Source organism: Notamacropus eugenii, chromosome 2, assembly GCF_028372415.1.
Source record: "Notamacropus eugenii isolate mMacEug1 chromosome 2, mMacEug1.pri_v2, whole genome shotgun sequence".
In the NCBI taxonomy this organism is placed as follows: domain Eukaryota; kingdom Metazoa; phylum Chordata; class Mammalia; order Diprotodontia; family Macropodidae; genus Notamacropus; species Notamacropus eugenii.
In genome coordinates, this window is record NC_092873.1 from 471,725,646 (window position 1) to 471,752,062 (window position 26,417).

General features: G+C 37.2%; 1 protein-coding gene across 12 annotated transcripts in view; it reads right to left on the minus strand.

The window, feature by feature from the left end:
* Nucleotides 1-26,417, minus strand: part of RABGAP1L (RAB GTPase activating protein 1 like) — a 686,444-nt gene that overhangs the window by 141,510 nt on the left and 518,517 nt on the right. For 11 of the 12 annotated variants that reach the window (XM_072637875.1, XM_072637876.1, XM_072637873.1 and 8 more), the window contains one exon: nucleotides 4,325-4,453. In XM_072637875.1, coding sequence (XP_072493976.1) covers nucleotides 4,325-4,453 — 129 coding nt within the window. Of the gene's footprint in view, nucleotides 1-4,324; nucleotides 4,454-13,367; nucleotides 13,551-26,417 lie in introns of those variants that run through there. The other variant, XM_072637887.1, reaches the window with a different exon arrangement.

The window sequence follows — 26,417 nt, forward strand, 5'->3', positions numbered from 1 at the left end:
ATATCATCTTCTTCGCAAGATTATGTGGTATAGTGGAAAGAATACTGGCTCTAGAGTCAGAGGGCCTGGGTTCAAGTCCCATTCTTGTTGCTTATTCCCTTTGTGACCTTGAACAAGTTATAACCTCTCTGATCTCTTTCCTCATTTGCAAAACATGGGTGATAGGTTTCTGAGAACTTTTCCAGTTCTAGATCCAGGATCCCATCAACTGGCTATTCACTCCTCAAATTAGATCTCTTCTAAAGCTCCAAATTTCAATCAGCAGCAGTAATGAAAACACTACCTGTGTCTGTAAGACCTTCAATTTCTTGCCAAGAACTTAAACATTTAAATGGTGAGTTCCTGCACATCTGTCCCTACATAAAGCATCAGAAGCAAGTACTAGCCTGTGTTCTGACAAGCCTTGGGAAACTCTCTATTATATCTTATAGGCACACTCCAGGAAGGCAGCAGATCTCTGCTGTTTATGTCAGGTCAACAAATGGCTAGCCTTCTGAAGCAAATCAGACACCCCACCCCTTCACCACCCCCACTGCTCCTCTTCTTCCTCTGACCAGTACTGTGCAATTTTTCCTCCTGGTGACACACTTGTGGATCCACATTCTTTCCTCAGAACACAAAAGGCTGACTGTTGCCTTCTCTTCACAACTACAAACAATCAATGATTTTCCTTCCCTTCCTCCTTGGCTACATGTTCCACCTTCTAAATTCGTGAAAAAAATATAATTCTCCTCTGCTTCTTTACAAATGCCTTCTGTTATCACTAAACAATCTTTTAAACATGAAATCCTTAGGTGGAAATATTTTGTTTTCATACATTAATTATAGATTTTTCAAGGCTTATTTTGCTCAGAAATGCGTTTACCAGGAGAAGAAAATATATTAGGTTTAATATTTGACAAGTTCCCATGTTGCAAAAATTACAGAGACTATGCTGAGTTGTATATTTTATCAACTTTTAATTGCTGTTATCCCTGATATGGCCTCTACCCAAGGGAAATCAACCCTCTGTAATATTTACCTCCTAAATTTCAGAGCTCTATTTTGGAGAATGCCTACACGGAACTTAACCATAAAAAAGAATCAAAAATTGGAGACAATACTTTCTAATTATTAAATACTTATCCTTTAAGTTATCTTTTCAAATTTCCACATAACATCAAATATAGGAATAATATTACATTTAAAGAGACATTAAAATAATCTGTCATTCACATAACTAGCCTAAAACATTTGGAAAAAAGAACAGTACAAGCATAATACTGAATAAAAATAAACATGCATACAGTGAGGCAAATGAGCTAATCAACAATTAAAAGATGTGCTTATTTGCATTTAAGTAGACACTTAGAGAAACAAGGCTTTTGTTCTAAACAGTAACTTGGAAATCCTGATAAGTGTGAGGTTGTCCTATTTACTAAGACAGCTTTAAGAGATGTCCACTAAGTATGAAAGAGAGAGGACATAAATTCAGTAATATAGAAAAGTCTTGGGTGAGGAAAACCTTCTACCACTCTGAGTCAATACCTTTTCTGCAACTTTTAGGGAGCTGCCTTTAGCTAAGAGAGGTTAGTGACTGGCACAGGATTACTAAACCTATATATATTAGAGGCAAGATTGGAACCTAGGTCTTCCTTCTAACTTTTTCTATGACAGAACAAAGCATTTTAATTAAAAACTAACATTTTGAGCAAGTCACTTGAGCAAATCTCTGGGTGGTAGTTTTACAATGTCTAATATGAGGAAGTTAAACCAGGTGATCTCTAAGGTCATCTTTTGTGGAAATTCTGAAATTAATTGTAAATAGACTATTAATAAGGAGTTTGGCAATCAAAATATTTGCCTACTTGTAAGACATCAATCATCTTTATTTTGAACTCTAATAAGAATAGCTGACGTTTCTATATCCCTTTAAGTTATGCAATGTGCTTTTTACGTATATTAACCCACTTCATTCTCACAAAAACCTTAAAAGATAGGTTCTGTAGTTATGATCTTTATTTTACTGATAAGGAAACTGAGCCTCGAAGGAAGTAAGTGATTTAACCAAGGTCAGAGCTAGGACTAGAACTCAGGTCTTTTGACTCTCTCTGACAATGGTTTTTTTCCATTATGCCAGGTTGCCTGTGTACCTGACATCCCCTTCTTATAAGCAAGCATCATCCAGTGTACTGATGATTTTTGACTCTGATCCTTACCTATAAACATGCTTCCATTATTAACTACAGTGCTTCTATCTATATCCCTGATGAGGATATGACACTCACATTTTCCCTCCCTCAATTTCCCCATCTGACCAATTTTTGTGCAATATTACATGGAAAAAAAAGATATAACCTGTGGGAAAGTACTCCAAATACCTTGGGGAAAAGTATAACCACAAAAATCAAATTTATGATTGGTTATAATTAATTACCTAGCCTTCATAAAACACTTCTACCTTGGACATTTTCTTTTAAAACCATATTTTAGGTCTGTTCAACAACATTTGTGATTTCTACTTCTTGTGAATCCTATTTTCCTCACTTGGCAATCACTGGCTACTTCTACTCCCTATAAAGGCTCTTCAGTTCTACTGTGAAAAAGCAGTCCCCTGCAGCTCTGGCAATCTTGGATATGCATTCCTGGTTTTTCAGTCTTTTTAATCCTCTATCGCTTGGAGGAAAAATTTCCTTTGAAAATATACCTTTTAAAAATTCTTAACTGTAGCCCTTTATTTCTGCACCATTTCATTTTTGAGATAAATGCTTTAAAATTTGTCCCACAGGATATTCTTGATTATCCCCACAGAGCTGAAACCATAGATGACCCAAAGAGCAACTCAGAGGCATAAGGTAGGGTAGAGGTTGTAATAATTTGCTAATGATAATCTGTGTGCATAAAGTAATACAGAAGATGTTACTCAGAAAATGTATAATCAAAAAAGAAAAGTAGGTTTGTCCTGTAGAATAAATGAGTAGATAAAAGACAGACAACAGATGCTGCAGTGGTACCCAGAGAATGGCAAAGACCTCCAGGAAGACCTCGAGCCTTCTGACAACTGAGGGGATGATCTGAACTACAAGTTCACAGGCTAAGATGATGACCATGGTTAGCCATCAGTACTACCAAAGACTTAAAAGTAAAAAGTATTCAACTGAAACAGGCAATAAATTAACTGTTAAAAACAAAGAATATTCCCTTAATTTGAGAGGAAATTAAATAACTGACAAGGAAAAACAGCAATCAAAATATCAGGGCTCATCTGAGACACCACTGCACATATACAGGGAGATCCAAAAGTCACACTGTCCTGATTTTCTAAGATTTCTGGGACATCCTTTCTGTGTATGGATCCATCCATCCATCCATGTGTGCATGTTTACATATATATATATATATACACACATATATGTGCATGTATGTTCATATACATATATAAAGCCTCATCAAGCCTGTGTAAAATTAGGTAGTAAAATGAGAGTTGGATGATCTCTTAGGTCCTTTTAAGGACTAACAATTTATGATTCATTATTAAAAAAACCTCATGGAATGTCAACAGGTAAATGCAGAACTCTGTCTAGTGTCAGTTTAGGCACATCTTATATAGAGGTAGAGGCTATGACTGGGTGAGAGCTTGAGGTCTTATCATTTTAAAGTTCAAGGCATGAACATCGCTACCTAGAGGAATTCATTCTCATCCTCACTGCCACTTAACACTCCAAATACCTAGATAGATAAATATGTGAAACCTATTCTAGCCCAGGTTTAAAATATTAGTGTGTGTATGTTTTCAAATATAATCAGATTTCCCTGAGCAATGCATATGGCATGGATGGAGGCAGAGATCAGATAATTAGGTCCTCAAACGGTTTTTTGATCTTCACAGAGTAAAGCATAGGCATGCTCTTTTTTGTTGCCCTGATCACCATTTAGCCAGATGGTGAAAGCGGAATATCAAGTCTGCTGCTATGGAAACCACCATCATAGCAGCCCACTCAAGGCCCTAACCTATTGGGCAAGTATTTGATTTCCTGTTGTCACTAGCTGGATCTGCTGTTTCTCACAAAAAGCTACCACGTAGCCACCAACCAGACAGAAATATCTTTAAGAACCTAAATGTTTTTATGATATATATCCTTCACTCTAAAAAAAAGTACATTCTATTAGGACAAAGCAGACCACCAGAAAACCAAGGCAAAATGGAACGTTTCTCCTCACTAATCTAGTCAAAACCCAGCAACTCACAAGGAAATTTAATGCCTCCTTTCCTGTTCTCTTGCCATTCTTCAGATACCACCTTTATTCAATAAATAGAAACTACATGTGAAGTCAGGAATCTCACCTTAATGTTACATGCTTGTTCCATCAGTCTCCGGGCATTTTCTTCTGCCCTGTACCTCTTTGGAAGCTGGACTCTGAAAAACTTCAAAGCACCTTCAAAGTCGGCCTGCAGAAGGTCTTCCTTGGATGTCTGTAACATATTTCCAAAGGAAATCATGATATTTTTACCTATATTCATGATAAAAACTATAAAGATGATATATTTTGCTGAACAGTCAATGTTACAAAGTTGCTAAACCCATTCTTTTTTTCTTTTCCCCCCAAATTTATTAATTTATTTGTTTTCCGTTTTCAACAATCACTTCTAGAAGTTCTAAATTTTCTCCCCTTCCCTCCCCTTTCCCTCCCCAAGACGGCATGCAATCTTACATGGATCTACATATACATTCCTATTAAACACATTTTCACCTTAGTCATGTTGCATAGAAGAATTAAAACAAATGGGAGAAACCATGAGAAAAACAAAGCATAACAAAAGAGAAAATAGTCTGCTTCATTCTGCATTCCGATGCCATAGTTCTTTCTCTGAATGTGGATGGCATTTTACCTCATGAGTCCTTTGGAAATGTTTTAGGTCCTTGCATTGTTGTGAAGGGCTAAGTCTATCAGAAACAGCCATCACACACTGTGGCTGTTATTGTGTATAATGTTCTCCTGGTTCTGCTCATTTAACATCAGTTCATATAAGTCTTTCCAGGTTTTTCTGAAGTCTGCCTGTTCACCATTTTTTTACAGCACAATAGTATTCCATTACATTCATATAGCACAACTTGTTCAGCCATTCCACAATTGAGGGCTATCCCCTAGATTTCCAGTTCTTGGCCACCACAAAGAGCTGCTATAAATATTTTTGTACATGTGGGTCCTTTTACCATTTTAATGCTCTCTTTGGGATATAGCCCAAGAAGTGATATTGCTGGGTGAAAGGGTATATACATTTTTATAGCCCTTTCGGCATAGTTCTAAATTGCTCTCCAGAATGGCCGGATCCGCTCACAACTCCACCAACAATGAATTAGTGTTCTAACTCTCCCACATCTTTTCCAACATTTATTATTTTCCTGTTTTGTCATGCTAACCCATCTGATAGATGTGATGTTAAACTCATTCTTTGGTTGGGGAAACACACCTATCCTCTGCCATAAGCTAAAATTGATTGCATACACCCAGAAATCTCATTCAAAGAAACAATATGAGAAGGCTCTAACAAATTAATATGCTTGCCCTGTGACTGATGAAAGTTAGGAAAGTTCATTCTCTGAAAGTGTACCCAGACACAGGCTCTGAGTAAAGAAAAAGTCTTGAGAAGAGGACTTTGGTATTCTAAGGCTAATCTCTAATTCTGAGTTTTTAAAATTAATTTGTTTTCAGTTTTTTCCAATCACTTCCATAAGTCTTAAATTTTCTCCCCCTCCCTCCCTGAGATGGCATGCAATCTTATATGGGTTCTACACATATATTCTAATCAACCACATTTTCACATTAGTCATAGTGCACAGAAGAATCAAAACAAATGGGAGAAATCATGAGAAAAAAGAAACCAAAACAAAAGATAACACAAGAGAAAATATTCTGCTTTATTCTGCATTCCAATTCCACAGTTCCTTCTCTGGATGTTAATGGCATTGGGTTTTTGTTTTTCTTTCCAGGGTGCTTTTCTGAAGATGTGGGAAGATAGAACCATGATCCTAGGCCTTCAGGAAGACCTCCATAAGAAGTTTAGAAAATTAAAAACAGAATGAGAAAATCTAGAAAACTATCCAATACTTTGTTATCTCCACTTAGAACAGTAGGAAAACGGTTGTGGTAATAAACCAAGGAGACTTAAACCTTACTGCTAAGTTAATTATAGAAAATTTACATCTAGAGAAAAAAATGCTTATATATTTTAATATGGAAAATGCTTCTTTAAGACAACACATAAATAATTTTCATTTCAAATATGTGAATATAAAATAAGATTCAGATGGAGGACATATAAACCAAAAGAAAATGTTCTTCAAAGCAGTCAGTGGCTGTTATTAAAGAGAAAGAATGAGTAAAGAAATAAAAGGTCAAAACCAGAGGACCATAAAACTACATATTATGTTAAAAATATGTTGTCACTTAAATTCCATTATACACACTGATAAAATTTGATAATTTAACTTAAAGTCTATGTTTAAGAGAATATTTTTTTTTTAAAAGCCAACATATTCCTGCTCTTGGAGGGGTATGACCAACATCCAGTATCCCAGCTGCTACTACTATTCCTAGTGTAAATTCCTCTGGATTCCAGCCCCTCCAACTTCCCTTTCAATTTACAGTAACATTTAACTGAAACAAATAAAAATTCAATTGCTATTAATAGTGTGCAGGATTTCATAAGCAACTGGATCAGGTCCCTAATCCTGTAATTAGAGAGCAGAGCTAATAATGGTGGTGGTCACAAAAAATTAAGCCTAAGCGGCCATCTGATTTTACATCATTTTCTGCAGCTCCTTACTCATGGCAGGACACAAGGTAGTTGCAAAAGTTTCAGTACTGTCTTGGGTGTCACTTCTGCAACATACCCCATTTGGAAGATATCACTGGGACAATCATTGACTATACATTGGATTAACTGAACTTGGGTACCACAGAATTCTTCTCTACCTAAAACATCAGCTGAAGTTGCCCGGGACATCGACATCCCATTCCTATACACTGCACATTCTATAGTCCATTATGTCTATACAGATTTGTTCTTCAGGTAAATATAAGGAATGGGGGCAGCTAGGTGATGCAGTGGATAGAGCACTGGCCCTGGAGTCAGAAAGGCCTGAATTCAAATCCAGCCTCAGGCACTTAGTAGCTGGGTGACCCTGGGTAAGTCACTTGACCCTGATTGCCCTTCTGTCCCCCTTCTCTCCCCACCCCCCAAAAAAGAGAAAAGAAATAAGGGAATAAAAGACATCAGGCTCTAGAATAGCTCTTTTCCTACTATCCTGGTGCTCAGAGGATATTCCTCCTCTACCTCCACTTGGATTACTGTTGGTCCAATTATCTCACTTGATCCTCACACCAATCCTGGGAGGTAGGTGCTATTAGCGTCCCTGCTTTACAGACAAGGAAAATGAAGAAAACAGAGGAAAGAAACTAGGAGAAAAGAAAAGTTTGGAGCCCTGCTTTTTAGGTTCTTTCTTGTGCTACTTATTTTTAATTTTTGTTTTCTAGTTCCATATAATGTCATTCTGCTCTCTGGCTCATGTGCTCATTTCCCTTCTACCATGAACCCTTGAGTTCCACGCCTGAATCGGAGACTCAGATGGGCAAGTCTTTGCCTTCTCTAGCCGGGATCCAAGCCCTCTAAGACGCTTCCTGGCCATCCCTACAACATGGCTGCTGCGCCATGCTTTCGCAGGGATGTTCCCTGCCCTACTTTATGTCTCTCTTCTATGTATTTGTTGATGTTTCCTATTTAAAACCTAGGGCAAGAATTGTCTTGCTCGCTTTTGTTTAATGATGATGAGGATAACGACATCATTTACAATTATTTCATTTGATCTTCACCACAACCCTGGAAAGTAGGTGTGGTTATTATCCCCATTTTACTGATGAAGAGTCTGGGGCAAACAGAGGTCAAGTGACTGGTTCAGGTAAATGTTAGAGCCTAAATCTGAACTGTTCTGAATTGAGGCTTGCCACTCTATCCACTGCATTACCTAGCTCCCTTAGCTAGATATCATTTGTATCTTTAGTACATAGTAAACACTAATAAATGCTTACTCATTCTGTCTTCTCTCTCTCTCTCTCTCTCTCTCTCTCTCTCTCTGTCCCTCCCTCCCTCCCTCTCTCTCTCCCTCTCTCCCCCCCCCTCTCTCTCTCTCATTGTATTGTCACTGCATACTATGATTAACTGAAAAAAAAAAAAACAACTTAAGGGTTAACTTTCCATATCCAATCTGGTCTGTATCTGAGGTACCTCCTATCTTTTATAGAAATAATACTTTAATAAGTTACTCTCTTTTGGTTTTATGTTTAAAAGTGGCATCAAATAAATGTCAGTCTGAATAGGGGATCATATAATCTAAAGTAGAGTACCAAGTTAAGTCATGGCGTTTTCTATATCTTAAAGGAAAAGGAAGGAGACCAGCAATCCAGTGAGAATGAGAAAACTATCAGCTGACCAGCTGGCAGCTACAATGGCAGGCCTGAAAAATCAAAGGAACTAGGGTACAGCCTGCAGTGTGTTTTGGGGTTTGTCTGGGGAGGATTTATACAAAGATATGAATAAGAATCACTTAGATTGCGAAGGTGTGGAGGGATCCAATCTGCACTAGTAGAGGAAGTAACCACACCAATGACATTACAGACATGTCCAAGTGCAACTAAAAAGAAACCCGAGGAAATTGTTTGAAACTCATTTCACCTGTTCAGCGAAGACTCAGAAAAATCTCTCAAAACAATAACAGCTCTCTAATGTAATCAGTCAATAAGCATTTATTAAGTACTATGAGCCTGAGATGCAAAAAAAGCAAAAAAGTTTCTGACCTCAAGGAGTTTACATTGGAATGGCGAAGAGAAGATGATGATGATGATGATGATGATGATGGTGATGATGGTGATGATGGTGAAGAGAGCATTTATGTAGTACTTTAAGGTTTACAATGTGCTTTACGTATAATACCTCATTTAATCATTGTAACAATCCTGCCAAATACATGCTACTATCTCCCTTTTACAGATGAGGAAACCTAAACTGAGAGACTGATAGAGTTTCCCAGGGTCACATGGTTCATTAGGTCTCTGAGATAGAATCTGAACCCAGGTCTTATTGACTGCAGGTTTGACACTCTATCCATTGTGCTACCAAGCCGCCTAAATAAGTATACAGCTAAGATAAAGAGTGGGTGAAGAGCAACCTTAGAGAAGAAGGCACTAGCAGCTAGGCAGAATTAGAAAGGACCCCTGGAGAGGGTGGCATTTACATAATAATTAGTAATGGAGCAACTGTGGCAACAGGTGTCATTCATACGAGCAAAAAATTAATCTTATAATAATATGAGAATTAACAGTCAACCTCACCAATGAACAGAGGCTTACTACACTGGATTCACTCTGGCAGTAACTTCTGAGCTTTAAAATATATTCCCCACAACATAAAGACTGATATTTCAGCAACCAGATGAGTAAGCTCAAACAGATTATGTTGATTCTTGGACTACTGATTTCTAGTTATTGTCACCATAGGAAGGGAAATTGATTAAAACTAAATAGGATGTTCTTCAAATGGAAAATACTTAATTGGGGTTTGTCTACACATTTTCATTGTATGTATTTGTACTCTAAAGTGAAAAAAAAAGTGGTGTCCCACTCATTTCTTCATTTTCCAAAGTATTTTTATTTGCTGAAGTATGTTAAAAGATGATGTTAGCCAGAGCTAAGGAAGTTAGTAAGGAAAAGAACATAGTAGCTTGCTTCAACTCTCAGAAAAAGCCTATTATGATTTTGGAATAAGGCACTAGACTGGATATATCTTAAAACTAGAAGATGCTAACATCTCTCTTTCTATTCCCATACCCTTGAAATAATTCAACAACAACAACAACAACAAAAACCAGGAAAGTCAAAGTAATTGAAAGATGTTTTATTCATTCTTTTTTTATAGCTTCAAGGGCTGTATTTGCTCTTGCAGATAATCAGAAACTTATCACTAATCTGGCATCAAATGGTGATATAATAAAGTAATTAACAATGACAGTCTCAAATACTACCCTTTCCTATATTTAAGCAGAAATTATACAAGAAATCAATCCATTAACAAGCCTTTTAAATTATTATTCCACACCTACTATGTGTCAGGCTTGTGACTAGATGAATAGGTTAGTCTAAGACAAGTCCTAAATGTAGATCTGATAGCATTCTCTACATCACTGTGATATGTTATAAAGAGCAATAGAAAGTATTCAAAAGGAGCAAGAAAAGGCAAAAAGGGTGTTAATTTCCTTGTGGTTCATTTGTAGAGCATCGTCTAAATTGAGAAGGCACAGACATATAGAGGTATACTCCATTTTATACTGATCCAATGCATGAAAATCTGTATTGACCAGAAAGACAGGAGGTCATTATTCATTCACTCTGCAAAAGTACTGTTTCACAACAGGCTCTATCACTGGATTGCTTTAAGTAATGGGTCACTCCATCTAATATCCCCTCCCTCCCCCCAACCTAATGCACTTAAAATGAAATTTTACAAAAAACTGATTTACAAATTTACTCAGGACAGTGTAACTTTCAGACTTGGTTACTTCTAATCTTTCTTTTGAACAGGGCTATCCCCAGACCAACAAGCATTTAGGGAGTTGCCTGAACCATAGTAGTGGTGACAGAATTTCCAAAACAGAATGGATTTTGTTGTGATTATTGGTTTTGCTATTTTTTTTTACTACTTGACAGTAATATATAGTTTGGTGATTCTGCCCATTGCAGCCTTCCCTTATGAAGAGAAATATCTAATATTAATTTCTTCATAAGTGGTTTCTAAAAGGCATCATTTGCCCCACTTCTAAAAAGTAACACATCGAAATCTCAAATTTAAGGTCTATGTCTAAAAAGAAAGTGAGCCTTTCTATGGTTATTTCTTTTAGCCACACACAAGAATTTAGTGTGTGTGTGATAGGATACTTTCAATGTTAAACAATGAATAAATTTCAATGTTACAAATTCATAGTGCCTTATGCCATTCATTAATAAATCCCCACCTTTCTATGCTGCTTTTTTTTTTTTTTAACAATTAAAGCTTGCCCTTCTAATTTTCATAAGAGAATGGGTTCCTTCCAGTAATTAACTAAACTTTTCTCCAGGATGGTTTATTTCCTCCCCATTCATGTTCAAAATATGATTGAAAATGTAAGGAGTTATTGTAAATCTCTAAAAACTTGAGTGCATGCCCTCTTGACTAATGGCAGAGAGACCACAATGCTGCATGTGGAAAGATCCCTCATAGGTCTTCCCTATAAGGATTATCCATTGATCCCACATCATCAGCCAGTTCAATAAGACAACACTAAACAACAGAGCGTCCTGCTGGCACAGGTTATAGAGGACAGCAGTTCAGAGGAAGAGCATTCCCCAACCCAAAAGTCATGTTACTCAATATCTGATTGTAACATGGTTCTCCCCCTGATCTTCCTCAAGCGCAACCACGTGGAAGAGACTCATACATCTCTAGAGATGCCTTCACATATGAAGTGATGGCAGCAAGGAGAATTGTACACTCACAATATCCCAAACTGGCCATGACAAACTGCATAGCTGGAAAATGGGAGGTGAATGGAAATGGGAGCTTTCCTTCAGAAAGCTGCAGAGTGAAACCCAAACTATGCTCTACATGCTAACTAGAGAAAGCTTTTATCCCAAAGGCAGATAACAACATGAGGGAAGCTTTGGCTATCAAATTTTATTTTACTTTACAATATCTTAAAATATGGAAAGCAATGAGAGGAGGACCTTCTGTTTGCTGGAGAGCTCACATCAAAGACCACTGGGTCATAGAGTTTAAATACTTTTTGAAAAGATGGTTACATATAACAAGACCCAAAATACTAATACTCCTTTCCCCACCATAGAATGACAAAAATTGGCTGGGTTTTCATAACTTTAGACTCTTAAGGATCAAAGGTGCTGGTTCCTGATGCTTCTTAAAAATTTTTTTCTAATAAAACAATGAATCTATATCTCTTATTTAATTACAAAATTAAGGTCCATGAAAACAGAAGTTTAATTGACCAATAGGGATCTGAACTGGGCAAAAGACCACACATACTGGGTTCTATCTATTTATTGCATAAATAAAAATGGAATTACACATCTCAATTAAAAATCCTTGCAAAATCTCCAACACAGTAACATGTGGCACATAGTCTTCCTTGTATTTAAGGGGTTTTTCAAATGCTTGCTGCATTAAAAATAAATTAAAATTGTCCACAATTTGAGAATCCAACCAAGCGTCTCCATCTCAAGACATACAAGGTACAGGATTCTGGCAAAAAGATCTTTCAATAAATATGGTCTTGTACTTGTTAGTCATCCACCTACAGAGCTGCAGAGCAGGGAGGATGATGGAGGGCAGAGGTAAACCAACAGCAAGATATGGGTAAAATAGCTCCAGCAGTGAAAGGGTTCCAACTAAAAGAAGTCTAACAATCTGGAATCCTATTGAGTTGTATCATGCAAAATAGGCAGACTCAATTATTCTGGTCCAATTACCAAATAACGGTGTAGAACTACCGTAGACATGACAGAACAGTGACAAGGTGTAGTTACCACACCACTGAAGGGAAATGGGTAATAATCTTGCATCACTGATTGCTACTACTTAAATTTAACTCTTTGTGGGGAGGAAGGAGGATATGTTTTTTCCCATCTTATCTGGTAATATGAGTGATAAACAAGTCAGACTTCTCAGTATCATTTGTAAAATATCGGCTTCAGACCATTTCGAAGATCCTCAGTTCAGATGTCCCAGTAGATAAAAGCATCTTTAACTATTTCCTAACCAGGTATTTTTAGACATCCCTCCCCCCCAAAATACAAGTCAGCAACCAAATAGAATCATTAAATGGAAACAACCTATGATGTTACTGGTTCAGATGACTAGTTATAATGGTGGCTTTTAAATTCAGCTTTTCGATACATGAATAACAGAACTCCTCATATCAAGCATGGGTGCATTCTGCTTTATCATCTATGTAGCAAACCACAGAAACACACTTGCTAACATGGAGTTAAACCCAGGAAGAGGATTCCATGCTCTAAGCAAATAGCCTTTGGGATTCAGCCCTCCTGTGCTATGATCCCCTCCTGCCAATTAAGGAGTGGCATGGACCAGGTTCAGGAATGGGGCCCCTTGGCAGTCCTTGGCCAGAAGCATAATGGCCATTCAGCAATTCCTTCAAGGTAGGGTGGGTAAAAAGAAGAAAACAGAAGAAACCACAAGCCTCGTGCAGGGCTGCAGGGGATTCTCCTAGGCAAAAAAGGTGACAGTTTTCCTAAAAATGAAGTTCAATAAAAAGTGGTCTCACCGCCAGAAGCCGAGGCACAAACAGGCGATGGCCCATCCCCAGAAGCTCCAGCACTCGGCATGCGTACTCATTCACCAGCTTGCTCCTCTCGTCGTGCATGTCCTGGGACTTTTTGACAGGAGGTGTGAGCTTAGCAGCTGGGGCTGGACAGGGCACCCCTTCTTCCATGAGCAGTAAGAGGTAAGTATCCAGAATGAGAAGACTTGGTCTCTCTATCCACAGTCTGAAGAACTATAGGAGGAGGGGAGACAATCTAAGGTCTCCTCTGAAGGATGTACACGCCTGAGTGTAGTGGGAATTGCCAGCTAACGTCTTGAGAAGAGCATTTTGACTCTAGTCACCATAAAAGCCAACCATCCAGTGTTCAGGAGCCCCGAAGTAGATTGGCAAAGCAAAACAAAAAGCAAACGTTGATCTAAATATAAACCAGTGAGAGCCAGGGAAGCTAAGAAAACAGCCAAGAGTGAATGTACAAGAGTTCAGATCTAAAATTTAAAAAAAAAAAAAAAAAAAAGCAAAGCCGTCTAGCAGGGCCTAGGGTGTGAGTGTGTATGCATGTATGTGTTTGTGTATAAGTGAGCAGACAGCAGCAGCAGGAGCCAGAAAGCTGAGGCAGTTGTGAGGTTGCAAGGAGAAAAGGATGAGCTCATTGCAATCCTTGATTCGTGACAAGCAGGGCTGCTGCTGCTGCTGCCTCTTGCTGTGAATCAGTAATGAAGGGGTAGGAAAAGAAGGGGAGGGAAGGAGAGGAGGAGGAGGAGGAGAAGGAGGAGGAGGTAGGTGAATGAGCATGCAGGGTGTGTCTCAGGGGAGAATGCTGTAATAAGAAGCCAATGGCAAGCCAGCCATTGGACAGATGCGCTTCCCCCTCTCCGTCCACCTTCAATCAATGTTAGTCTGACAGCTTATGCTGTTGAAGCCTAAGCCCGGAGACAGATGAACTAGCTCCTCTTAACATGTGATTGCTGAGTGAAAAAATCAGACAGCCTGCCAGCGAAAACCCTGACCTTTCTTCCCTCTTGCTTTCTAATAACAAGAATACAAGTCGAAGATTATATTGGGCATTTATAGGAAGATGTTTTAGTCCCCACTGGATCACTGAACAAACCAGAGGGATGGTGCAAGGGCAAATGATGGAGCATAGATGGAAGACCAAGGACTAAGCCTTGAAAAAGAAGCAGGGATGACACACCCTGTGTCTGAACTGTTTGTGTAACGCTAATGATATTTTGCCATGCCAGGATGTTCCCAAGCCTTTCAGCATGTTGGAAAGACTGGTCCCAAGCACAGGACTGATTTTAAGAGAAAACAGAATCACCAAAAGGCAAGCATCTTTGATACGATAAGACTTGTTGGAAAAGCAAACACTTGGAAAATATTAAAACTGAGTTTCTCAGATTAATATAGCCCCTCCTAGACTGGAGACCTTTATAATAAAAGCTAAAATCTTCCACCCAAAACATTACTTTTATATTTGCTGGGTAAGTTAATTTGTATATGAGAATAGTATTAAACAGGCATCATCTCATTCATATTATCACCTACAACCTAGGAACTGCAGAACATCCAAGGGTCCGTGGGTTTATTTTAGATTACTTCTATTATCTTCCTTGCAAACAACCAGGCATAGGTTAAGCTGAACATCAAGGAATGGGCCAATTCTTGGTAACTGGCCAGAAATGATACAGAATCAGTTCAGGTCTCATGCCCCAATAAAATATATCAGGCATAATGCTTCAGGTGTATTCTTTATAGAAGACGTGACATAGGACAATGGAACTTAGAACAAGTTATTTTATCTCTGAGCCTCAGTTTCCTCCATTACAAAATTAAGATCCTGAGGTGTAAAATGAAGAAAGTGGGCAGGTGGCCACTGATGATATTCAGATACTTAGGACTAGAATAACCCAGAAAAAAAAGAAAAACTACTAAAAAGAAAATAAAAGGTCTTTTCCTCTTATTTTTTTTCCCATGAAAAACTAGAAAATCAAATATTTCTATTTTTTTCAGGATGACAACATATTTTGGATAAAATGTTTATATATTGTTACCTAGCCTATACTCCCTCACAATAATTTGCAAAAACAAAACAAAAAAAACCCATTTAACAGGACTGTAGAATTTAAAACTTAAAAGGCCCTTAAAGATCACCTTATATCCAATTCCCTCACTTCATGGATGGGCTAAATGAAGCAAGCAGAGATTAAAGGACAAGATCAAACAGCCAGTGAGTAGCTGCTGAGATTCAGTTCCCTTGATCTGAGATCCAGGACTCTTTCTACTATGCCACACTACCTAGTTTTATGGAAAAATTGGTAACATTAGCATAAGAACATAGATTTCGAACTAAAAAAAAAAATTCAATACACAGGCTCTTAACCTGGGACCCACAGATTCATGAGGTGCCCAGTGACAGATTACAGGGGGCCTGTGAATTAATTTAATATTTTACTAACTGAATTTTGATAGCTGGGTTTCCTATGTATTTTCATTTATGATTTAAAAACATCATTCCGGGAAGGGTTTTTTACCAGACTGACAAAAGAATTGAGGACATAAATATTATTAAAGGGACTTGTCCAAGGTCACACAGGTAGTAAGTAACCTGAACTGGATTTGAATGGAGGTTTTCTGTTTCAAAGGCCAATGCTTTTCTTTTTTTTAATTTGCTGTGCTTCTGTCAAATTACTGTCTACTGGCTATGAGTTCTGGCTCCTCTCTCACCAGAGGTCCTCAAGAGGAGGTTGGATGATGGCAAATGATAGCACAACACAACTCTCCATTTCCAGGGCAAGAGCTATTTCTGTTTTAATGGGCCCCTACTATTTTTATCAGTGAGGGGGAAATAACTAAGTGCCTTCTTTCCCAGTGGGTTTCCCCCTGCTGCCATTAACTTATCTATGTCTATCCTCATAACCAGGAATCAAAGACATGGAAGGAGGATGAAAGCTACTACCTGTGATTTATCACTCTAGATGAGGGGTGGGGAACCTGAGGCCTCAAGGCCACATGTATTCCTCTAGTTCCTCAAGTGTGGCCCTTTGACTGAATCCAAACTTCACAGAACAAACCCCTCAATAAAAGGATTTGTTCTGTAAAACTTGAACTCAGTCAACAGGCAGCATCCAAGGACCTGGAAGGCCACATGAGGCTTCAAGTTCCCCACCCATGCTCTAGACACTAGAAGCAAAGTGTTACTGTAGGCAAATCACTTAATTTCACTGGTCTACAGTTAACTCATTTTTAAAATGAGGGTTTAGGACTGTAAGTATAGATGACCTTCAGCATCCAAAGCTCTGAGCTGATGATATGTATCCTCTGTTCAACCAGAAGAAGCTGGATATAGTGCTTGACCTAGAATGAGGAGATCTTGAGTTCAAATTTGGCCTCAGACACCTACTAGCTGCCTCACTTTCCCCAAATGTAAAAAGGGGGTAATTAATAGCACCTACCTTGAGTGGCTGTTATGAAGATCAAATGAGATGATATTCATTATTTTTAAAAGGTATAAGGCACACAGGTGATTAACAAAGAAGTAATAAATGCTTATTACCGTCCCCTTATTGTCTAGCTGTTTTTTAAAAAGTCTTTTAGAACGAGAAATGTCTAAGTTATTGGAAATAGAGCATGTCTCCTTTTCACACAAATAAGATGAAAGGAAGGATATACATATATGTGCATACATGTAATATAAATTATGCACATATAAGACATGTAACATTATTGCTATTATTATAAATGGAGAAGTAAATGGCAAATCACTCCAGTATCTTTGCTAAGAAAACCCCATGGACAGTATTAGCATGCTATGGGTCCACGGGGTCACGAAGAACAGGACTGAACAACTGAACCACATTATTATTACATATTTTATACATATGTGTATATTTACATGCATAAATATATATGTATTTGTGTATGGATATACCATATCCAAATACTCAAACAGATCTGTAATCTTTGCAATGTTGGTATTCACTCCATTAATGGAACATATTGATAACTACCAATTTTGTACACATCTTTTCCCTGTCCTCACACATGGAAGGAAGGAAGGAAAGGAGGGAGGGAGGGAGGGAGGGAGGAAGGAAGGAAAGAAGGAAGGAAGGAAGGAAGGGAGGAAGGAAGGAAGGAAGGAAGGAAGGAAGGAAGGAAGGAAGGAAGGGAGGAAGGAAGGAAGGAAGGGAGGGAGGGAGGGAGGGAGGGAGGGAGGGTCTTGAAGATCCTGCTTGGAGACTATCACTACCTCCCAGGGTAGCCCATTCCATTTTGGGAAGACTTTTATTGTTAGAAAATTCTCCATTTTCTCAACTGACAAATGTTCAAAGAACATGAACAGGCGTTTTCAAAAGAAGAAATCAAAGCTAGTAACAGTCATATGAAAAAAAGCTCTAAATCACTACTGATTAGAGAAACACAAATTAAAACAACTCTAGGATACCACCTTCATACCTATCACCTTGGCTAACATGACAGAAGAGGAAAATGACAAGAGTTGGAGGGGATGTGGAAAAATTGGGACATGAATGAACTATGGGTGAAATTGTTAACTTGCCCAATCATTCTGTGGAACAATTTGGAACTATGCTCAAATGGCTATAAAACTATTCATACCCTTTGACCCAGTAATTCCATTACTAGGTCTGTATCCCAGATTTATAAAAAAGAATCTATGTGTACAAAAGTATTTAGATCAGCTCTTTGCGGTGACAAAGAATCAGAAAGCATGGGTATGCCCATCAATTTGGAAATGGATGAACAAAGCATAGTATATAATTGTGATGTAATAGTATTGTGCTATAAGAAATTACAATCAGGATGCTCTCAGAAAAACCTGGGAAGACTTACATGATCTGATGCAAAGTGAAGAGAGCAAAACCAGGTAACACTGTACAAATTAGCAGCAATATTTAATGATGATCAGTTGTGAATGACATGGCTATTTGGATCAATGCAATTATCCAAGATAATTCTGAAAGATATAAAATGCTATCTACTTCACAAGAGAGAATTGATGGAATAGAATGAAACATCATTTCTTCACTTTATTTTTCTTGCTTTTTTTTGCAACATGGCTAATATGGAAATATGTTTTTCATGATTTTACATGCATAACTGATATCATATTGCTTTCCTTCTCAGTGGGAGATGGGGTAGGAGAGAGAAAGTGATGGAGAGAACTTGGAACTCAAAATTTTAAAAGAAAAGAATATTAAAAATAAGTAAATAATTATTTTTTAAAATGAATGCTAAAAATACATAAGTAAATTTTTTTTTAAAAAAGAAATGTGGTGTCATCGTATTATAAATACAAAAAAAAATAAAGGAAAGAAAATTCATGACATTAAACCTACTTAAATTATGGAAGTTCAAAACTTCAGCCAATGTTCTGTGTTTTTGCCTTTTAAGACTAAACTGGACAAGTCTAAACCCTCTTCCTATGACAGCCTTTCAAAAAACCAAAACATTTTTGTCATGGCCCCAATGTGTTTTCTCTTATCCAGTCTGAACGCTGTTGGTTCCTTCGACTGATTTTCACATGATGTGGATCCCTGGCCCTTTATGTGATAGGTTGCCCTCTTCCGGACATTCTCTGGTTTATCAATGTGTTTCCTCAAACATACAGTGCTGGCAAATAATTGGAACTAAGGGAATGACCATCTACTGGGAAATGGCTAAATAAACTGTGGCATATGAATATGATGGAATATTACTGTGCTATAAGAAATGAACAGAGGATTTCAAAGAGACATGGAAAGATCCAAATGAACTAATTCAGAATAAAGTAAATAAAACCAGAAGAGTAATTTATACAAAAACAATAACTGTAAAAAGAAACAACTTTGAATGCTATAAGAAGATGAACATAATGATCATCTATGATTCAGAGAAACGATGATAAAGCATGCTGTCCACTTCCTACGAGGGAAGGGAAGAAACATTTATATAGTGCCTACTGCATTGCCAGGTCAAGCACTTAACATACTTAGCTGAATGTTAAATGTTAAGCATTTAACAAATAATTCTCATTTGATCCTCACAATAACCCTGTGAGATAGCTGCTACTATTAGCTGCATTTTACAGCTGAGGAAACTGAAGCAAACAGAGGTTAAGTGTCTTGCCCAGAGACACACAGGCTGGATTTGAACTCAGTTCTTCCTGATTCCAGGCCCAGTTCTCCATCCACTGAACCACTAGCTTCCTTTAGAAAGAAAAACAAAGATTCAAGGCACAGAATGAGGCATATATATATTTTTGAACATAGCCAATGAGGGAATTGGTTTTGCTTGATATGCATGTTTACTACAAGGAAAGCTTTTTTTTTTTTTTAAATGGGGATGGAGGTGAGAGGGAGGGAAAATAGATTTCTGTAAATTAATTTTTAAAAAAAGGACTGAACATAATACCAAAGATGTGGTCTTATAATAGCTGAGTACAGTAGCACTATTATTTTCTTATTCAAGGTGACTATAAGTCAATAAAGGGTCCTTAAAATCCTGTATATACTATAATTTGATCCAAATTTCCATTTTCCCCCAAGGCTTTGGAATGTTCAGATATTTTAAATGTTTAGTCCTGCTTACAGATGCCTCATGTCCTCACGGGATAGGATACCGAATGTCATGAAGAAAAGTAGTCATGATTATGCTGATTATGTGAAATCCCTTGATATTTGTTAGATACTACTGTGTATCAGGCACTGTGCTAGGTGCCTGATACATAGTAGTATCTAACAAATATCTAGTATCTAACAAATTGCTAGGTGCTAGCAATATAGATATTTTAAAAAATTTTTAAATTAAAAATATTACATAAACTCAGAAAGATATTCTTAAACAGTTAAAGGGAACAGCACAAGATTCAAGCAAAAGCTCATTCTTGAACTATAACCTGAACGAAGAGATGGCTTCTATGAAGTAGAGGTTAAAGGGGAGTACATTCTATGCATGGGAGACAGCCAAGGGAGAGGCACTTTGACAGCTATGAAGAACAGAGAGAAGATCAGTGTGGATGAACTATTGAGTGCAGGAAGGAGGGCACTGAAAAATGAGGCTGGAAAGAGAGGTGAGGGCCAGGATATGAAGGCCTTCAAAAGTCAGAGAGGTTCTATTTTATTCTAGAGGCATTAGAAAGTCACTGGAGTTACTGAGAAGAGTGGCATGGTCACAGCTGTGATGAAGGAAAATCCCTTTAGCAGCTGTGTAGAGAATACACTGAAATGAGAAGAACTTGGTAGTGGTTTAAGCAAGGAGTGACAAAAGCCTGAACTAACGTTGTGGCGGTGTCCACAGACAGAAAGAGTTGAATATGAGGGACTTTACAGAGGAAAATGACAATATTTGATGGCTGAATATGGGGTGTGTCAAAGTCAATATTCAAAGGGCACTAGGATTATCTATGTGGGAGACTAAGATAATAATGGTGCTTTCTATTGAAACAGGGAAGTTTGAAAGAGGAATGGGTTTGGGTAGAAGATAATGAATTTAAGATGTCTCTGAGACAGCCAGCCTGAAATGTTCACTAAGTAGTTGACGACATGGAAGTAAAGTTCAGGAAAGAGACTGGGAGATCTGGGAGTTATTGATATAGAGACGATGATGAAAACCACAAGAGGTGGCATGAGAAGAATGCTCGAGCGCTGGTCACAAGGAGACTGAAGAGTGGTGAGCCAGCTGGGAGGAGCACCAGGAGACAGCAGTGTCACAACACGGACGGGAGGGCAGGCAACAGCAGCAAACGCAGCAGAGAGATCAAAAAGGAGAAGTGCTAAGAAAAGACCATCTGACCTGCAAGTTAATTCAAGCCAACAAGTATTTCTCAGGAACCTACTGTGTGTCAAATACTGTGCTATGCTCTGAAAATTCAGCTCCAGTTGAATGATTAGGATGGAAATCATACTGCAGAGGACTGAGGAATGAGGAAGAGAGGACATGGAGACAATCAGTGTAGACAACTTTTTTTATGATAAGAATTGAAAGAATGGATTTACAAATGGAACTATGAAGTCCTAAAATTATGCATTTGTCTTATTCAATGAACAATTTATTCTGCTGCCCCCATCAACAATTTAATCATTGTTGGGTGAGACTCAGAATTACTAACTTGATTCACAAAATTGTTCCAACATGATATTCCTACTTATGAAACAACCAGGGTGATCAATGTCTGACACCGTACACCAGAATAAAGTCCAATTGGGCACACAACCTAGGTGTAAAAGTGGTACTCTAAACATATTAGGGGAACAAGGGATAGTTTATTTGTCAGATTTATGGAGAATGGAGAAATTTATGACCAAACGAGAGAGAGAACATTATGAAGTGCAAAACGGATAATTTTGATTACATTAAATTGAAAAGTTTTTGTACAAACAAACCTAATGTAATCAAGATTAGAAGGGAAGCAGACAATTAGGAAAACAACTAGTGTCTGCAATAAAGGTCTCATTTCTAAAATATATATATAAATAACTGAGTCAAATTTACAAGAATATAAGTCATTCCCCAATTGATAAATGGTCAAAGGATATGAATTGGTGAGTTCATCCTTCATTGCTGAAGAAGACCATGCCACCAGAGAAATGATGATATGACTTGCACTTGACTTTGTTTTGAGTGAGGGAGTGTGCAGGTCACCAGCCTCACTTCTCCTCCAGAGCCATCTGAATCCAGTGACCAGAGATTCATCAGGATGACTGGAGATGACCCAGCATGACACAATTGGGGTTAAGTGACTTGCCTAAGGTCACACAGATAGTGAGTTGTCAAGTGTCTGAGGTGAGATTTGAACTCAGGTCCTCCTGACTCCTGCTCTATCCACTGCACCAGCTAGCTGCCCCTAAAAGGATATGAACAGGCAGTTTTCAGAGGAAGAAATTAAAGCTATCTATAGCAGTATGAAAAAATGCTCTAAATCATTACTGATTAGAGAGATGCAAATCAAAACAACTCTGAGGTACCACATCACACCTATCAGATTGGCTAACATGACAAAACAGGAAGATGATAAATGTTGGAGAAGATGTGCGAGAGTTGGAACACTAATTCATTGTTGGTAGAGTTGTGAGGTGATCCAACCATTCTGGAGAGCAATTTGGAACTATGCCAAAAGGGCTACAAAACTGTGCACACCCTTTGACCCAGCAATATCGCTTCTAGGAATGTATCCCAAAGGGATCATAAAAATGGGAAAAGGTCCCACATGTACAAAAATATTTATAGCAGCTCTTTTTGTGGTGGCCAAAAACTAGAAATTAAGAGAATGCCCATCAACTGAGGAATGGCTGAACAAGTTGTGGTATATGAACGTAATGGAATACTATTGTTCTATAAGAAATATTGAACAGTTGGACTTCAGAAAAACCTGGAAAGACTTATGTGAACTGATGCTGAGTGAAATGAGCAGAACCAGGAGAACATTATACACTGTAATAGCCACAGTGTGACTTCTGTTTCTGATAGTCTTAGACCTTCAGAGCAATGCAAGAACCTAAAACATTTCCAAAGGACTCATGATGTAAAATGCCATCCACATCCAGAGAAACAACTATGGAGTCAGAACACAGAATGAAGCGGACCATTTTTTCTTGTCTTATGTTTTCGTTTGGTTTGGTTTTTCTCATGGTTTCTCCCATTTGTTTCAATTCTTCTATGTAATATGACTAATGTGAAAATGTGTTTAATAAGAATGTATGTGTAAAACATATAAAATTACATGCCGTCTTGGGGAGGGAAGGGGAGAAAATTTAAAACTTATGGAAGCAACTGTTGAAAACCGGAAACAAAACAATTAAATAAAAAAAAAGAAAAGAAAGTTTCTCTTATCTAAAAAAAAAAAAAAAAGAAATAAGCAGGGAGAAAAAAAGACCAGAAGAATGGATTGACCCATTAATAATATTACTTCAACCAACCTAACTGTCAGTCAGTCAACAAACATTTACTATGATATACCAGTGCTGGATATACAAAGAAAGAGGAAAAAAATCCACCAGTCCTTATTCTCAAGGAGCTCATAGTCTAATGAGGGGGATAAAACAATTCTATACAAACAGGAGGATAAATTGGAGATAATCAACAGAGGAAAGACACTAAAATTAAGGGAGACTTAGAAGGGCTTCTTATAAAAGGTGGGATTTTAGGTGGGACATGAAGGAAGATAGGGAGAGTAGAAGGTGGAGAAGAGATGGAAAAGAATTCACCCTATTTAAGATCAAATTTTTTATGCTTAATCAAAATTTCTCTGAGAGTGTAGTTAATGTGGATGAATATTCATCAGGATTCTATTCTACAAATCAACTTTTCTCATTTGAGACAAGATGACTAAAACAAGGCCCTTTTTAAAATGAATTATCTTTTCGTAGGACAGTAGATACTCCATTTTGAATCTGAAAACAGTCTAACAAAATTGTTTTTACTCAAACACTAGAAATAAGAATGAAGAAAACTGATTCTAGTAACTTTACTACCTGTATGCCTATTAAGAAGAGGGGAAACTGAAAATGCTTTTTAAAAATAATAATTTAAAAAGTTAAGAGAGGATTAAAAGATAACCTAACATTGAGAACCAACTGCCTCTCATATTTTCATTCGAAGACCATTCAAAATATCTTTAGCCAAGCCCTAGATTATTTCAGAAAATTAGCAGGAATTTTCAGGTTAATCTGTCAAACCCACTTCCAGCTTCTCACTTGAAAATTGGGTAGGGAATTAGCTCCACTATGTTAAAATACAAAAATAAGCAGCTGGTATCTGTCATTTAGTTGCATACCAACTCACTGAATTTTGGTTCATGCTAACCAGATTTAAAATGACAATGCATTATAAATGCTGCCTACTAAATATCTGTTGATAATTACGTAATATGTTCAAAGCACCAATCACACAACCAGAAAATGACACACTATGATAAGCACTTGTGAAAATACTCATGGAAAAAAATACTCATGAAATGAACAAAACTTAAATCTGAACAGTTTTGAAATCTGGAACTTCTGGAGAAATGTCAAATTAATTGGGAAACCCAATTAATTTGACATTTTCAAAATGCCAAAAGGATTTAGTTGCCCAGACAGTGTAAGGAAGGAAAAAGTCATCTCTAAGACAGCTTTAAGCTAATCCACCTAAGTTTTTTTTTAATAGATTACAGTTAATATATGTGAGAAAAGAAAACTCTCTAATTATATCTCATTTCTGTTTCCCCTATTTGGTTTGGACAAGAACACAATGTAAATATGGGTGTTTTCTAACTTTAAATGGGTATGTAGGTAAAGCATTGCCCCTGAGGAGATAGAAGTAAAGAGAAAAATGTATTTGGGGATAGAAGATAGTTTAAATCCCTTTTAAAAGAGGAAATTTAAGAAAAAATCCTAAAAGTTGAGAGAAAGAGAACTTGTTCCAAATGAGGAAAGAAAAGCAGTGCTGAGTATAACTGACCTGAGCTGTAGCAGAGGGAGAAGTTGACACTTAGAAAGCTCTTGTTTCAGATACAGGAAGCAAAAGACAAACGTTTCAGAAGTTTCTGGTGGTTGCCATGGGGTGCAATTTTAACTTCAACTCAAGGAGTGGTAAATGGATTACAGTCAGAACTAGCCTCTTGTTTTGGTTTGAAACAGACATTTATTTACAAACTTGACTTTATAGAATAAACTGGACTTTGTGACTCAACTGTGTACTTGGTAAATGGCCTACTAAACTTCAAGTTTAAATCTCAATATTCCTTATAATATAGAATGTGGATTTTATAGTTTAAATTTCAGGCTCAGAGCATTATTCTTTGCATAACTCATTAAAGAGGAAAAAAAGAGGGGGCTTGGTCATGTTTCAAAGAAAAGAAGCATTATTTTAGAAGAATGAACTTCCAGCAAAGATATTTTTGAAAAAGAGAAGAGACAGAATCAAAGCCATGCTTTAGGAAGAATAATGTGGCATCAGTAAGGACGAACTTTAAGCAAAGAAGTCACTTAGGGAATTGCTGCAACAGTCTAGGTGAAAGATGGAGAGGCAACCCATGTGGCATAGTGGATAGAGCATTGGACTTGGGTTCACATCCTGCCTCAGACAATTAATAGATCCTGAGCAAATCATTTAAACTCTCTGAATTTTAGTCTCCTCACGCGTAAAATGGTGATAAAAAACAACAGTACTTCAGGATCAAATGTGACAATGTATATAAACTGCTTTGCTAATCATAAAGTGCTATCTAAAAGTCTGTTCTTATTGCTTATTGTTCTCTTTAATGTCATTAAAATAATAAGGCACTGAGTAGAATAACGAAGAGAGCTTTTTCTCAGTTCATGTTTTCGTATTTGTCGGTTCTTAAAGTGCCAGAACGCTTATCTTATGGTTCACAGGATAGAAAGGATGACTTTTCATTATAAAATGAGGTAGCACTATCTTGATTGATTACTGTGGTCCCCAACAAGTCATGTGTACTGAATATGATGAAGAAATGTTTTTGCAAACTTAATGGTGATCAGACTCCCTATTAAATGCAAGATTACTTATCTATCATATAGACTGGCAAGTAAGTGAGTTGACAGATTTATATTACAGGCATAGACACAAATTAGAGAAAAAAATCTGCCATTTTTCTTTGTTTTGATTTAGGTATATGAGTATCTTTAAATGGAATAAAGCGAAACTACATCTTTATTATCTATATCAAAATTTTGTTGCTTCAAGTTATAACTTATGTTAGGTATACATCTAAAATATGTGACTTTAACAAATAATAATTGTTAAAGGATAAATATTTATGAATACTGTCAAATATGAGTCCATACTCATACAAACAGAACATTTTTTAGAAGACAACTCTTTGGATCACAAAGTTGAGGTTCAAATTTGTATGGCTCAGTTCTCTAAAAGGGTTTTTGGAGAATTCTGACTAATGGAAATAGAAATAAAAAGAAATTAGGGAAATCACAGATATCATAATGGTAAAAGGAACTCTTCTTGACAAATTATAAATTCAAGTGTTAAAATTAGAATGGCATCACTGTTACCCACAGAATGTAAGTAAAAGAAGTAGGTAAAAGGTCTCCAGAGTGT